The 16,150-nt window shown below is 45.7% G+C and overlaps 1 protein-coding gene across 2 annotated transcripts in view; it reads right to left on the minus strand.

Annotated features, from left to right (window-relative positions):
- The window catches only part of RPTOR (regulatory associated protein of MTOR complex 1), a 162,733-nt gene that overhangs the window by 10,809 nt on the left and 135,774 nt on the right, over window positions 1–16,150 (minus strand). The window contains exons 25-30 of one of the 2 annotated variants that reach the window (XM_026112964.2): window positions 15,582–15,687; window positions 13,724–13,838; window positions 13,104–13,228; window positions 11,690–11,794; window positions 7,389–7,436; window positions 927–1,033 (exon numbers count right to left, since the gene is read on the minus strand). In XM_026112964.2, coding sequence (XP_025968749.1) covers window positions 927–1,033; window positions 7,389–7,436; window positions 11,690–11,794; window positions 13,104–13,228; window positions 13,724–13,838; window positions 15,582–15,687 — 606 coding nt within the window. The remainder of the gene's footprint in view (window positions 1–926; window positions 1,034–7,388; window positions 7,437–11,689; window positions 11,795–13,103; window positions 13,229–13,723; window positions 13,839–15,581; window positions 15,688–16,150) is intronic. The other variant, XM_026112966.2, reaches the window with a different exon arrangement.

Here is a 16,150-nt window from a genome sequence, read left to right on the forward strand (position 1 = left end):
CAGACTTGCTGCTTCTCCTTATGATTCCTAAAAACATTTTATTTCACTACAATCAGCACGAATGCTTGTGCTGTCTTTTCCCCATTCCACTGCATGGGCAAATAAGGCTTCTGTACCACCTCGCTCTAAAGGTGAGACGCACCCAGCTCCGGGGACGGCAGCTCCCCAGCTGGAAGCGGAGGCTCTGAGGGAGCCCGCAGCAGCCCCAGGGACGTTGCTGGTGCTTCGGTCCCCGGCCACACGCCACCAGGCAAACCGCTGCTCCGAGTCACGCGGGCCTCAGCTGGCAGTAACCCCCTGCCTTCACCTGGCCGGCGCGCGGTTAGGGAACGCCTCACGTCTCCGTCCTCCTAAGCATCCAGGCCCCAGTTCAGGAAAGGAGCTAAACAGACGTGCGAATACTTTCGGTGTGAACCACGCTCTCCTGAGGACGAGAGGGATGAGGGTAACACCGCTCCGTAATTCGCTGTTTGCTTCCCAGAGCATCAGGGAGATGGCAGCAGTAAGTCTGACTGTGCTCTACTACCTACCCAACTCATCACTTAATTTTCTCAAGATATTTTTATACTATTCCAATTATATGTTAATACAAAAAACATATCAGTGGCCTCTTGCCTGCCCCTGGATTGCACAGACCTCACCTCCTCCAAGCACTATCACGTACCATCAGAATACCAGGAGCAACTTCCAGGAAAGAGCTGAAACACTAAATATCTATGTATTTTTATTTATCTTGTAACACGATTCTGAAGCTGGAGAGCAGGAGATCGAGGAGCAGGCACCTGTCAGCTCTTCACCCACAGATTCTCAGCTCCTTTCCTGTGCATGCGAGAACTCGCTGCATGAGATGTGGGCTGGGAGTTTGCTAGGAGACCAGTACGTTCAGCCATAGGGAAAGGTAAATGGGACAAATACACAGGTGTTACCTGTACTTTCATTTCCCGATCTGTGTCCCAGATCCGGATTATCCTCACATCTCCGGATGTCATGAGGAGCCCCGTTTCTTGCTCCCAGTCGACTACCATTCCTGCTCCTAAGATAAAACACAGGCAGGACATGCAGATTATTTTCCCTGTCAGCACAGGCAGAGCAGGACCGATCAGAACACCAGGTTTTGTGATCTTATGCTACAGAACACTTAATCGTCATTAGAGGAAATTTAAAGTTACATACACACACATCCATACGTCCTCCAAATGGGATCAAATCAGTTTGAGTCCAAGATACGTCTTTTACTTCTTGGTAATGATGATTGCAGTAGGCTGAACTGGTGACATTGCATGCAGCATGACCTGAGACCCTCTGGATTACACTGATTTCTTATTCTAATAGAAATATGTGGCTAAGAGGAAATGTTTCTAAACAAGAAATAGCAAAGTCATTGCTGCAAGATGCTGAATGAAATAGCTTGGTAGGAGTAAAAAAACATTTGCTACATGGACAGATAAGGAAGACACCAATCTGCAATTACACTAGCTAAAATACATTTACAAGAGCTCTTGATCCTCATCCTTGAGGGCATAAGCTGATTGCTAGCTGAAGTCTAGAAGAAAGTCCCATCCATGCTGTAAGAGAATTACAAGGGATTTTCTATCCCTGAAACACCTGACATGGGCACCTGCTTACAGACAGGTTGGTAGACCATATGCACTAATGAACTTTCTTGGTATGGCAATTTCTAGAGAAAAAATAAGTGTATTTCACCTCTTTTCCCAGTGTGCCGATTAAACATCCAAAAGCCACTGAGTGAGCTGACTTTCCTAAGCACAGAGCACACGAGGAGCAGAACAAAACAGATACTTTGGACTTAGGAAAGAGCTGGCAATGAAACCCCTAATTGGCAGGGGTAATCTCCAAGGAACAATTCTTGCACGTCTAATTAAGAGGGCCTTCTTTGCACCACTTACGCACTGCCTGCACAGCACCTAGCTGCTTTGCTTTGAGCACAGAGCCGTACATCAGTTATCTTTTTCTTTTTATGCCGGAAAGGCTGATTGACCCCAAATGTATGGGTTTTCCAGGGAGATTTTTATTCATACTTTAAAAAAAAAAACAACCCAGAAGCTCTCCACAGGGAACCCAAAAAGAATTTCAGGTTTTGCACGTTTGCTTTCATTTTCCTGCATAGGGTTGTCCCCTTGGCAGAGACAGAAGCAGCAGCTTCCTTCTTTTCAGAAGCAGCGTTTCACTGTCTCTTCCATGCCAAATTGCAACTCTGGCGCTGAAGGAAAGTGTTTTATAATCACATACAACTCGGCCTCGGAAACAACTCTGGAGCGTAATGAGGACGGCAGGCTCGCTGCTTGGAGCCATTTGCCAGGGCCTTCGTTGGGGGCCCCGTGTTTCCACCCCACAAACTCTCACAGGAGAAACGCACAACTAGCTCGTCCAAAACAGGGATAAATGTGAATTTGTCTCAATTTACTCCTATAGAATTAGCCCCAGCAGGAAATTTAAATATCCTACAACACGTTTTTGTCACCAATACAAGTCCTTTTCGCCCGACCAAACATCTTTACCGCTGCCGCTAGGGCAGGAAGGAAACAAGCAGAGAGGCACCCTGTAAGGCCCAAGTGAGCTTCGAGGAGGACGAGGTGACCTTGCTTAGTGCAGATCCAGGTAAAACGTTCCGCCTGCCTCCCCCCAAGCAATATGTCCAAGCCCTTCCCTCATCTCGCTGCATACCATCGAGAAGATTACTGATGTTTATTGACAGTCTTTCATCTTAGCGCAGGAAATTCGGGACTCTCAGCTAAGCTGAGAGCTTGTATCTTTATCTTGCGAGTCAAATTGATTGTCACTTCAGCCTGCCTGGCAGCTCGGAGGGCTGCTGGAGATCTGAGGCAAACAAGCAGGCAGTGATTTAGATGATAAACACCACCAAAGTGTTTTCATTTGTCATCTTGTTTATGGCCCATGTGACAAGATAAAACTGGCAGGCTGAGATAGATACCGCCATTACCATCACTGATGGAGTTAAACAGGCAATGCGCTCTTAGGCAGTTTTAAAGCTCCCAATTTTCCGGTTACATCCCCCAGTTTGAAGACAATCATTTTCTCCAGTTTGATCGGTAGCAACAATCCCCAAGTGAGGGGGCAGATCGCTCTTCTGCGGAGGGGGACGAAGAGGTGGTGAATTCAGAGTTTTATGACTAGCATTTTTGGTGCTGCTGGTGTCTAGGCAGGTTTGGTGTATCTATGGAGACGGTTCAGAAGTGAAATCTAGAAGGCTGGGAAAATTTTATGGAGGGAAGAAGCCCCAGAAGGATTTTACTTTACATAAAATAGTGTAGAGATCTCTCATGAGAGATTACCAGACAGAAAAAACAAGGCTTCAGCCCTAAAACAGGAACCGATAAGAGACCCCGAGGTTAGAGAGAAAGAGATTCATCGCATGGAGGAAGAAAAGAGACTACCCCACATAGGAGAATTCTCGCTCTTTGGTGGCTCAAAACTTAATATTGGCGTGCTCACGGTCCTATGGGAAGGGAATCCATCTTCTGCCTTTCTCATGAAACTTTAACAGCCTCTGCAGCTGATACCTCTGCTCGCCAAAGGGGCAAGGGCAGCATTTTGATTATCATGTAACCAGAGATTTTCTCTTGCCCTTGTCAGGCTTGCTGTTCTCTCAAGAAAACATGAGATGCCCTTTTCGCTTCTTCTGATCCACAGTGCAAGGATGGACTAATTTGCATCCGACTATGGGATGCTCCTATTGCCCCAAACAACCCAGGCATGAGAAATAAGAGAATATTTCCATAAAACCAGGAGCAAAGGAGAACTCCTGGCACCCTTCTCGATGGGAAACACCTGCAGCCCGAGAACCGTTCTGGGTCTGGTCTGCAGAGGTCGCGCCTGTGCCGAACACCAGCCGTTCCGCCGGGGAATCCTGGTCCCAGCCTCCCGCGGACGCCCGTTGCGGCTGGCGAGAGGCTTGAAGGATGCCCCTTCCAAGGAAACGGGATAAGGCACGGGGAAAAGCAAAGCCTAGTTTGCAACTGGAAATGCTAAACTAGAATTTAAATCTGTGTTGAAAAAGAACTACAGCCTTGGTGTATACATCTGAGTTATTCGCCAGCGTGTAACAGGGGAGGCTTCTCGACTGTGAAATGTTGAATTCAAAGATGATGCTCACAGTTCAGCTATTTCTGTTTCGTTTCACACTATTTCTACGTACTAGGGGCTTAAGGGCAAATGTTTCTTGGTGGAAATGATAAAGTATTGGCTCATGTTTATATGTTAAATTCCCAGTATTTTAGGAGGAGAAGCAAATGTGGGACTGAATACTAATTACCATTTCCTTTTTAATTAACAGAGGTCCTTCTCCAGGATGTTACAACCAAGAGTGTAGGTCACCTGCTGTGTTCTGGCTTGCAGCTTTGGCATGTAAGAGGCTGCTCGGCCCTAGTTTGGCAAAGGGTAATGTATTCTGCAAAAACACACAGTCTCTGCTCCCCAGGTGAGCGCTCTAGCAAGATTCATGCATTACCCGCCACCCCATTTCCAAGCTCCTGCCTGCTTACAGAAATGGAGTGAACCGAGGGAACACCACGACACAAACGCAACCCCTGATAGAGGCGAGCGTGGAAACCGTGGGACTCTCAGACGCCAGTGAACTGCAGGACCATGCAACCTAACAACACTGTTCCTTTAACGCACCATTAATCTTAAATCTAAAACTTAATCTTAAGTTTTTCCTGTAAGGAATTCTTGGGGAACAAGCTGATCTTCCACAGCTCAGGAAAACAAAATTTTACAGGCTTTTTTTGTTGAGCCTTTTAATACAGGTACTTGCAGCTCTGTATGATGTGAGATGATATACAGGCAATGCATATCAACAGCCATTCCTGAAGCTGTAACTTTCTACGGCTGTTCCCTGCAGGATTCCCCCTGAAAATCAGATATTTGTCTCGATGGGATAGTTCCTTGTATAAATTTCAATAAATAACACTGGTGTTGAAAGCAGCTGTATTTCGAGTGTCTGCACTTATTTTTATCATGACTGGAACATAGCCAACCTGTACTTGGCATTTCAATGAGATCAGAAATACCTACACGGACTACAATATAAAAGCATCTCGGATTCTGACTGATGATTTTTTAATCGTGGGCCCCCCCGGTTAAGCAATGAGGCACATCTCTGTTTTAATTTCCAGGAAGCAGTGGGAGGGTTGTATGACCTCACTCTTCATTAATTTCTACAACATACCTTCAAAAAGTGTGACTCGTTTCATGCCAAGGACTATGCACAGTAAGGGAAAAGCGTATCTGCGACTCTGAGAATCCAATCTAAAGAACCCCAAACCCTGGAGATGCAACTCCAGTTATTTTATTTCAATTAAAAAATCTGACCCTATCTAAGGTGCCTCTCCGTAACATGTATTCCTAAAGGAAAAGATACCAGCTCTTGGGAGATGTGGAGAGGTTCACTTTACCTCTCTCTCTCTCTCTTGCTCTCCAGTATAAAATCCTTTAAATTTCGTCTTGGAGCCGTCCCTCTGCCGAGGTTCCCCTTTCTGCTGCAGCTGCCCACACCGAGCTCTGCAGCTCCCCAGGAAATTCCCCTTCCCATCGGCCGGTAACTTTTATGTCTTAGGAATGGCCTGGGGCTGTTCTCCAGCCTCTCCCCTCTGCATTGCTTACTTCTCGCCAGAAGAGTCACTATTACTAAAAGCAGAGCCGAGCCTCCAGAGGGCAAGGTCCTGCTTTTTTGCAGATCCGATATTTGACATCTTTCACTGCGTCTCGGACGCCCCAGGAGAGCAGGAGGGAAGCAGCTAACTGGCTAGCGCGTGCTTACTTTTTCTTGCTTGGCACAAGCAGACACTTTCCGGAGGCAGGAGAGATTACGGCTGTTCACACATCAGAACCAACAGCCCCTCGGAGGCAGCGATGGATAGAGGTGGGCACAGGTCAGACGTGTATTAGCTTGTTAACACCCTCCCTCCCGCACAGCCAGTGCTGCCGACGGGCAGCAACGCCGCGGTGAGCCGTGATGCTGCGAGCGCTGGGCGGGAGCAGCCCGGGCAACTCCCCATGGAAGCTGAGGCATGAGAACAGATTTTTGGTGCTTTAGTGACAAAACAAGTGCATTTTGTATGAATATAGCCAATGTATTTTGCTGACAGGCAAATGGTTAATCTAACACATTTCTAAGACTTTGGTCAGGCACAGGAATCTTTTGCTGCATTTTGCACTAGGTGAATGCCAGGCCAGAAGATGCTGGTGATTTTTTTCTGGTGATTCACAGTTATTTGTGTGCTTGGGACAGAGCGCTGATTGCTCAGCATCAGCAGTATTGATCCTGCGTGGGAGTGGCTGGTGTTTCCTTAAAACGCTCCGAAGCCCAGTTTGCTGAACAGGGAATTCCCTGCAGCCGAGTATTGCTAATTTTAGCATTTCGATTTGCCAGTGGATTTTTGAGTGAAATGCAGAGCCAGAAAGCTAACGGTAACACAGCAGCTTTGCTCGGTGCTATCCCAGTGTTGTGTCTCTGAACAGTAAGAGAGAGATGTGCAACGGCCTCACGTTAAAGAGCTCTGAATCACACAGCACCGCCATCGTCTTTGCTCTGTTCATCACCACAGGCACGCTCAGCTCTCATCAGCCAGCAAATGTTAATAATTGATGCACAGCCCGAGCGGATGACGTCGGCGTTCGAACCCACGTACGCGCACACACGCAGAGACGCCCCGACACACTCGCCATCTGCTTCCCCCCGACCTCCGCGGCGGCGAAGGGGGTGAGGCTGGGGGGCAACGCAGGCACTGCACAGCTCCCGCTTCTACACGTGAAGGTTGGGGGGTTCATTTACCTTCTTTCCATATAAAAGAACAGAATTTGTAAAATTTATTAGGCATACCCTTGCCAAAAGACTAAGTGCACTCTTCTAAGCCTCACAGGAAAGATTCATTGGCTGGTCCTTTTCGAATGATCTTTATAGGAAAACTGTATTACAAATAAAACCCAACAAAATCTGTATTAGCTTAATGGCTAATGGAACCTGTCGCTCGAGTTCTTTGGTCTAAAGATGCTTTGAAATCTTCCTAGAAAGAAGATCTGTATGTCCCAGAAAACCACCCATACTTGCTCTCACTGCAAAAACCTTGGAGAATATAACGTGAATCTCCTGTCCTGTCCCTCAGCGGTCGGCTGAGCTCACGCGGAGAGCGCGAGACACCCTCACTGCGCTTCCCACCGCTGTTACAGACACAGATACGAGGCAAGGAATGGGGAGAGGTAGAAGCAGCAAAGCTTTCCAGGGACAAAGAGGACCCAGCAGTCATTCAAAACCATGCCAAAAACCAACCAACCAACCAAACAGAAGTCGGACAAGGAGGTCCTTCCCACCCCGGCTGGTCATAGGTAACAGGAAAGAAAGCACTCACCTCCCTGTTTACTTCTGTCAAGATAGATTGAAACCCTTCGGGCCAGACCTGTGAGAAGACAGGGATTAGGGGGTTGACGCTAAGGGTAAGTTGGTCAGCCAGAGCAAAAATAAATCTTAAAAGAAGGATTAGAAAAAGCAACTCAAAGCAAAGGAAAAGAACATAAAAGAGAAGCAGCAGCACCAAGAGCAGCATGTGCCTCCGTCCAGAGAAAAGGCATTGGTTTAAACACCGAGCCTTTTCCTAGGAAGCCATTGACAACGGCACTTGTCAGGTGTGAAGTGAATATTCTGGCTGGCTGACAGCAGCACAGATTTGACTATTAAATTTTTTCTTGAACAAGGAGACTATCCTTTGTATGACCTGGTCCCTGCTCTAAAGTGCAATGCATTGGGCAGTGACAGATGGAAATCAAAATAACTTCTGGCATCTGCACACATCAAACCAAACCAGAGCATGAAGTTGCTGTCATTAAAGGCTTGGCCTCATGCAGCTAGAGCTGCTGGGCAGCTGCAGCATGGGCTCTCCTGCCCCGTATTTCAACGGATCATCAGCACTCAAGGGGGTGCGAACAATTTACAGGTGCTCCGTTTAGACAACTCTTAAATGAGAGGTTAGCCACCAAAACAGATTCGTTTCTGGCCACTGTAAACCCGCAGGTAGTAAGAGAACACTGCAGTACGGCAGAAAATGGGGAAATGAGATATGGCTCTGGGAAACCGTGGAAAATTTTGCACAAGCAGCTCCAGGTGTTCAGCAAGAAATCCTGCCAGTCTGTTAGGCCTTTCACTGGGCCTCCTTTAGAAGTGCCGCACCGGCCGTCTTTGCTAACCTGGACAAAGGAGAACAACGCAGGCTTATGCAAACAGCACACAGAAGGAACTGGGAAGGGAAATCTGGGACAGCATTTGGTTACTCTGAAGCAGCTAGTCATACTTCTGTATTTCTCCAAATTCCAGTACTGTTGTGCTTTAAAGAGCAAAAACACTCCGATTGGGATGTAATGGCTTATTTGTTTCCCTCTGTCACAAAGGGACAATACAAAAACTGCAGTTTTGTTCAGAAGCATGTGCATGACCGCTTGTCTTCAGAGACAGCCGGAGAGCTGCACGACCACTTCTGCCAGGCAGGACGAGCTCGGCACGACTCTGAGCAGAGCTCCTGCACAGGCACCACGCGACGGGTCACCGTGCTGCTCGGCACCCGACTGCTCCGGGATCTCAAGCTATGCCCAGAGTCAGCAGCTTTCAAACACCCCCCCCCCTTTTTTTTTTTTTTTTAAACAGAAATTGCCTGAATTCCAACAGCCTCCTACTGCGACATCACTTTAGAGCACTTCAGGCTTCCAGTGGTCTTCCAATGCTGCTCCCTAGAAAATGCTTAGATTTTGCTAGATCTTTTTGCATAGTTAACCACGGCTGGAAGGCTGGGCTATCAGCAGCATGAGTTTTGCCTTTTCTCAGACCTCTTTCTCCAGCTGGGGATTCCTGGTTCCTCACATGAAGAAAAAGTAACACTGCTTCACATTAGAGCACCTGGTCCCACTGCTTCTTTAAACACCCTGATTTTAATTTAAGAGACTTTCTTGGTGCAGCATGGGTTGATTGAGAACAGATCTAAAAAAGATCTGGACAAGATCAAAATTAACAGGTTTTATATTGAAAAAATAAAGGGCCCACAAAGTGCAGCACTAAATTAAGACTCATCTATCCTGAGTCTCAAAAGTCAACTAAGATGTATAGTTAACTGGGACCAAGCTACTTCTGAGCGACAGTATCTGCACACGGGTTTAACATATGAACTTGGCTGTTAGCTCATTTCTCTTATCTTGGGCTGCTCAATGCAAGTCATGACAGAGTTTAAATTCTGTACCTCCATCTGGCTTGGGTCACCCTCATGGACCAGCCTGACACTGCAGGGACACTAAACAGCATTATCCCGGGCCTCCCATTCCTTAGACAACCTGGTGAGGCCTCCCAAGACACCAAAGGATGTATTTCTGTATCACATATTCCTCCCTACTTTTATAAGAGGGATAACTGCCTAGAAAAGTCAGTATTTTGGTTGCTGTCGAGAAGACTATGAAATAACAGAGAGGAGTATGACACTGGGGAAAAGGAAGGAAGGGGAGAGAAGAAAGTCAATAGTAGGAGGGAACCAACTCTAGTAAAACTCCTGAGCCCAGCCAGCTTCAAAGATGCATCTTCAGTTTTAAGAGCCAGTGCTGGACCACAGCTACGGCCTTGGCAGCAAAGGATAACTCTTCAATAGAGAGTCTCATTTCCAAGGGGACTTCATTCACATAGCTCTTTTGAAGTGACTGCATTTATTTCTCTCCCCACAAAGAAATCTAACTCTTTCTTCTGAATCTAATTCAACTGTGCCAAAGGTGAAAGGCAAAGAAAACAGGACTTGAGATCATAGAGAAAAGAAGAGGGTGAAAAAATCTGAAAGAGAACAGATTTAAAACTTTCAACACCGTTGTTTTGGCAAGTGTAACCATTCACCTCTTATAGCTAAATCAGCTCTTGCCTCAGCTCTTAACCTGTTCTGCACTGGCAAACACTGATGCTCTTTAACAATCCTTTCTTCTACATTAAAGGCCTGCAGAGAGCAAGGTACACTCAGCAAATGCTACACCTTGATAAGGTGCACGCAGGAAGCAAGGTGTGGGACTAGGCGGAAGGAGTTCAGCCTACAGCTGTCAGCATCTTCTCTGAACACTGGTCACGATGCAGGAAAACGTCCATGATCTCAGCAGTCTGGGGGAACTCCCAGACATCAGTTGTTTGAGCAAGTCTGTTATCGGTACCAAGGAAATAAGATCCTGAATCCAGAGAGGGTAAATATTAACCAAGATCTTTCAGGAAAGTTAATGTTGACAAAAAAGAAATAGAGACTAACTGAATGACACTACAAATGGCAACTTGAGCTGACTATTAGGCACTTTTCTCTCCTCCTAAGGAGATTCAGGCCTCTCACCGCTCAGTGCATTACCACTGTTTCCTTCCTGCGTTTATTGACATCTCTGCAAAGGGCAGGTTTTGACCATGGCAATTTTCGCAGTGTGCTGCAAACTTCCAGCAGTTAATAATCAATTACGTGCACATACGACAGTGAGGCACAGAGCCTGAAGTTACAGCAAACATACTTGCTCTTTCCTAAAACAGCAGAGATGAACCATGAGGTGTTAAGGAAACCTAACAGATATGAGTTCAACAAGGCAGCACAGGTAAAATCCAATGAATAGCTAGAAGAGCTGTGTCAGACTCCTGTGATGAACCACATAAGCTCAGAAATGAGAACTGTCGGATTTTAAGGTCAGGATGAATTATGCTGATCATCTCATCCGACCTCCTGCATAGCACAAGCCAGAGATCTTCTCCCAGCAATTCCTGCATCAAACCCATAACATAAGTACTGATTGAACTACAGCACATCTTCTAGAAAGACTTGTAGCCTTGATTAAAAATATCCAAGTGACAGAGAATCATCATTAGAGTATTAGTACATTATCAGGCCTCAGAAGGACAAAAAGTCCACCTCCTTTAACATCCTAAAACAGACTTCAGGGTTACCCAAACTGGTATTCTGGTTTCAAACTGCGTATTGTTGGATGTCAGCACTCCTTTTTACATCTTTTTCTATATTACTTTTTTGACATTCAAAGCGGGTCAATGTCCGACCACACTGTCCTCCTGTAGGTATCAGATTTAGATTGCATATTCTCCTGCCACCTCCTGACCCACAATAAACAGCAAAGAGTAAGTGCTAAAATTGAATTCAGGCTAAATGAGGTCACAGGTGCATCATGCAAAGCTGTGCAAAGGCTAAGCAGCCCATCAGGAGGAAAGAGGAAGTATGTGAGCTACTCCCATGCCCAAAGGGGAAGAAACAACCACCTGCCCAGTGAGTCCAGGGCAGGTAAGTGCTCAGTTCCACCATTGCTCTACAGTTCTCTCCTCAGCAACAAAAGTAACAGGAGGGCTTGGCCAAGACAGCTGCAGAGAAGCTTGTGAAGAACAAGGATTTTGTGCCCTTCTGCTCCCGAGCAAGAGGCTGTTCTAGTCGTTCTCACATGTGTGGCAGGGGGATGTTGTTGCGTAGGGCTTTTGGTTTTGTTCTGTGAGAACTGGACCAAGGCTTGGTGAAAGACCATTCCAGAAAGGCAGAGACTGTTAAACAAGGATGTTACCGATGGCCAAAGTTGAGAAACCCATTCTGCTTTACCCATCCCTAGAAAAAACCCTACCATCACAAACTACTTCTATCCCCAACATGACAGCTTAGCGGGGACCCACCTCGTGTAGTCGGCAGCATGTCTGAGAGGCCCTGCCAGGCAGTTACCATTTCGGGATTCTTTTCCAGATCTGCAAAGTTCTTCCACACTCTGATAGCGCCGTCATCTCAGGGAGCACAGAAAACAGAACACAACGCAACGTCACTGCCGATGCAACTCTCACGATTACTTGTGTACAACAAAGAAAGGTGAGAAGCGGAACCATAGTCATACAAACGCTAAAGCTGCGAGTGTCACTTGAACTTAAACCCTATTAGAGTTGTTTTTCTCTCTACTCTTACATCCATATAACCTAAAGGACTGTTCCACTGGGAACTTTTCTGGAAGAGCTATGCTCCTCTCCACGAATAACACCTGACATTAGATGTCGCTCCATCTCTTTTGACCAATTCGTTTTCTCTAAGACTTCTCTCTCTGTCTTCCTTGCTATTGGTACTGAGAACCACAAAAGTACCCTGCTAAATACAAAACACAACCCTACAGAAGAAGCTGAATCAAAGCCCCCAGCCCATCAGCAGCAAATCTTTCAAGAACATCATGTATTTTTTCAATTTGTTCCCCAACTGTGAAACTTTTGTGCCAAGAATCAATACATTGAAAGAAAAATGTCCTAGAGGCCCTCTCAACTCCTCTTCCACCTCTCTTAATTATAACCAACCTGTATGTTTCATCATGAAGTTTGAAAAGCAATTGAAAACACTCAGTCTGACAGGTTTAGAATGGTTCCTGGGGAAAGAAGCAGATCTTACTCACAGCTTTAGAGACCAATGAATGGGAACGAGAGCTCTTCATACTACCTTACAGGATGCAACAGGGCATTCTAGAGAACTGTTTCCCCTAGGCAAGATGGAAGGGACTACAGAGATGTACAGAGAAACTCAGAACTATTAGAGAAGTTCAGTGCTTAAAATAAGCCCTGCCTGCTCTAGAGCTAAAACAGCACAAGTAGCAGAATTTGATTTCTTATACTTGGGTTGCAGCGAGATTTCCTTTTCAACTCTGGACAGCAGCTTTTAAAACAACAGGACCAGCTAAAACCAAATTGCCTGAAACCTTGTATAGGAGAAGGTTACCAGGAATTTGCAACATGAATACTCAAAATGATGTAACAAATGAAGCTGTGATTGAGAACGCTTTCAGTAAGTGCTTAATTTGATAGTCATCTGAAAGCATCTGCAGCACTTACTTAAGCAGTTAAAATAATCCACTACTGCCAGAAACAGTTTTCAGGTTTGATTCCAGAAGCGTCTCCTCAACTGAGATCACCCAGGCAAGCCACCGGGGAGGGAGAAGGGTCAGACTGGGCCACGTTCACAGAGGGCAGAGTGGGAGGGCCAGAATAGCTCACCCAGACCTGAATTCTGTAAAGGTTCCTGGTCCTGTCCCAAAATCATGTGGGCAAATGTGTCGCTTACCTGTGGCAGTCAGCAGCAAAGAGCAGTCTTGTCCATTCAGGTACTCCATTGCTGTGATTCTGGTATATCGAGGATTCCCATTGTGGAAATAGTCCAGCTTTTCCCCTTTCTCCCAATCCCAAAAACTGCATGAAGAAAAAACATCAGGTCAGTTCTTAGTTCTCTATGCAAGCTATAAAAAGAACTACCCATTACGGTGACACTAAAAATTACACACTGGGTACCAATTCAATTTGTCTTTCTCCTTTGGCATTGACGTAATGATGTTACGCCCAGCTTCTGCCAAAGAAACAGAATAAAATCCCAACCATAATTAGCTATTACGAGTCCATCAGGATTCACTCGTAGCCCTCTAATCCAGCACCTTTTGTACCAAGGGACTTGGACACGATGCCTGGACTACGGCACTGAGCTCCTGGAGGACCTCTTCCCCATATCCTGCCCTGGAAAGGGGGAGGATGACCACCGAGGGGAGCGGAGCAAGAACAAGGAGCAACACACCACCCTTCCCCAGAAATCATCCACACCCCCTCTCCGATGGGCCGTTTTCAACCACAGTCCTCACACGTCGTGTCACAGCGTGGGAGCTGCTCTCCAGAAAGCCAGAGGCGAACCCTTACCAGATGCTATCCTTGTCAGCCACCGCTATGCAGGGCGTGAAGGGGTGGAACTTCACCACCGAGGGGACGCCCGGGTTCCTGTTGAGGAAGATCTGATCATCGAGCCGAGAGATGCCTGTGGGTGGAATGAGAGAAAGCCAGGACTCAGTGTCCAAGAAAATCCCATCGGAAGGAAATGCCCAACCAAGCCCAACAAAACATTTTGTGTTGACACAAGATCAACTCCGTTGTTTTATTTATTTTCCAAGATAAAACAAAATGAAAATACTTTATTCAACATAAAATACAGTATTTCAAATTTGGGTGTTAATTATTTATTTAACTTTCCATTTCACTTTTTTCTTTGGAATAGTTTGCTCCTCACAAGCAGTTTTGGTACCCCTGAAACTGCATTTTTTGGCAAAGTATGAATTCATCATACAAAACTGTAAACTCAGGAGACATTTACTCAGTTCTAGTTTGTTTTGGAATGCATCCATTTAATTTTAATTAAAGTATTTTAAGTCTATTTTAATTCTTGATAATATTTCAGATTTTGATTTCATTTTTATGAATACTGGCATTTTACTTTCAGGCCAAGCAACCAAATATGGACCTTGTCCAGAAAAAGCTTTAATTTCTTCAGGCAAGCATGAAAGTTCCCCTCAAGCCATTTTGTGGGCTCCAGTTTCACTTCTGTATTATTTAAGTTTATGATATTCTGCAGGTTACGACACTGAGCTATCCATTGTATCGCCTGGAGCCCAGCAAACCTCCAGAGAACCCGGTACAGCCGGGAGGCTGGGCCTCGGTATCACTTCATTCAGCAAATCAGTATTTCAGACCAGCCTTCCCTCAGCTAGCGCTCAAAAGAGGAGCAACATCCGCCCATCCCCTGGGAGCCTCCTTCTTGCAGGATGCCGTCTCAGGTCACAGCGAGGAGAGCACACAATGACACTCCCCAGTCTTTGCTGTGTAAGTAAGAAATACAAGCAGTAATAATTTAGCTATGCAAATTCCTGAGAGCGCTGCATTGGGTTATACCGAATTTGAATATATTCCTGTGTTAAAAGAATTCTAGCCCAACTGCTGCCTTATAAATGCATAAAGAGTTATAAATAAGCAAGATTAGCTTTCAGTAGAATGCAGAATACACACGCTAAAGACTCATGAACCTGAGGCATATTACAGACAAACGTATAAGTATACATAAAGCCATACATATATAAATATTAAAAATAAAATGGGATATGAGAAGTGAACTATCATTTACAGAGTTCAGGAGAGTGGGGAATATGAAAGTCATTTAGATGTCTGCTGAACATCAGGGGGAGAACACATCCATCAGTCCGGCAGTACTGGCTTACTTGTCGTGACTAGCAATCCTGATGGTGTTCGACACACGTCAAACGCTGTCTGAGCCTTTTCAGCCAGAGCTCTAAAGTTTATCCTGCAATATTTTATCTTCTATCCCTTTAAAAACATAACCTACAATATCCATCAGAAATATACAGGACAGGGAGGAAAAGCCAAAATGGGAAATCAATAGTATCTATTAAGAGCCTCTGAATTATCGATTTTATGCTTATGACTTGGGCTCCTGTGGACAGGTCAGCTCTGACGGGGTGAACTGCTAAAGAGCTCCGCTGCTGGCTTCAGATGCGAGGGCTCAGGAGTGAACACACGCACTGGAAATCGCATGCTCTGTCAATTCTTCTAAGTGGGGAAACCTGCTTTTATGGCAAATCTCCTCTTTCAAAAGATTACTCTCACGCTTTTCTCCTGCTGCGATGGACTCGAGAGGACGGACAGCGTGAAGCCGTGCTTTGGCCGAGCGCTCTGCTTGAGCCTGACCAGGGTAGGAAAGGGGCACACTCACCCTTCTGGATGATCTTCTGGGCTTGCTTCCGGACCCGCGCGTTGCGCAGAAACCGCCACTCCCTCTCTTTGCGAATCTGGCTCTCCAAATCATGCTCTTCTGGGATCTTCCATATATCCATATATTCACAATAGAAAACAACAGTAACAATCAAAGCTCCATGAACTACCCTCGTAACGCACATCACACACACACACCCCGTCACATGCACAGTCTAAGCTAAAAATTCTTTAGCTTCGGGCAGTAAATGGAGGAGCTCAGGAGCTCACGGGACTTATGTTTTTAATACTTGAGCATTTTTCTGATCTAAACATTCCCATCATCTGTAATCTCTTCCCCTTTCCTTTTGCTGTCCCCTATTTTGTTTTGTCTTTAAGCTCTAGGCAATTCTACAGAGTAAACGACATTTGTTTTTTAAAGAGCCACGTATGATCGTCATATGTCATGTTGTGTCGCTGACACACGAGATGGGCAGTTAAGGAACTGGTTTTATTGTACACAGCCATTATAACTCCTCTCCTCTATAAACGGTTTAACTCCAATTTCAATACAGTACAGATTACATAACA

Source organism: Dromaius novaehollandiae, chromosome 18 (assembly GCF_036370855.1).
Source record: "Dromaius novaehollandiae isolate bDroNov1 chromosome 18, bDroNov1.hap1, whole genome shotgun sequence".
Classification (NCBI taxonomy): domain Eukaryota; kingdom Metazoa; phylum Chordata; class Aves; order Casuariiformes; family Dromaiidae; genus Dromaius; species Dromaius novaehollandiae.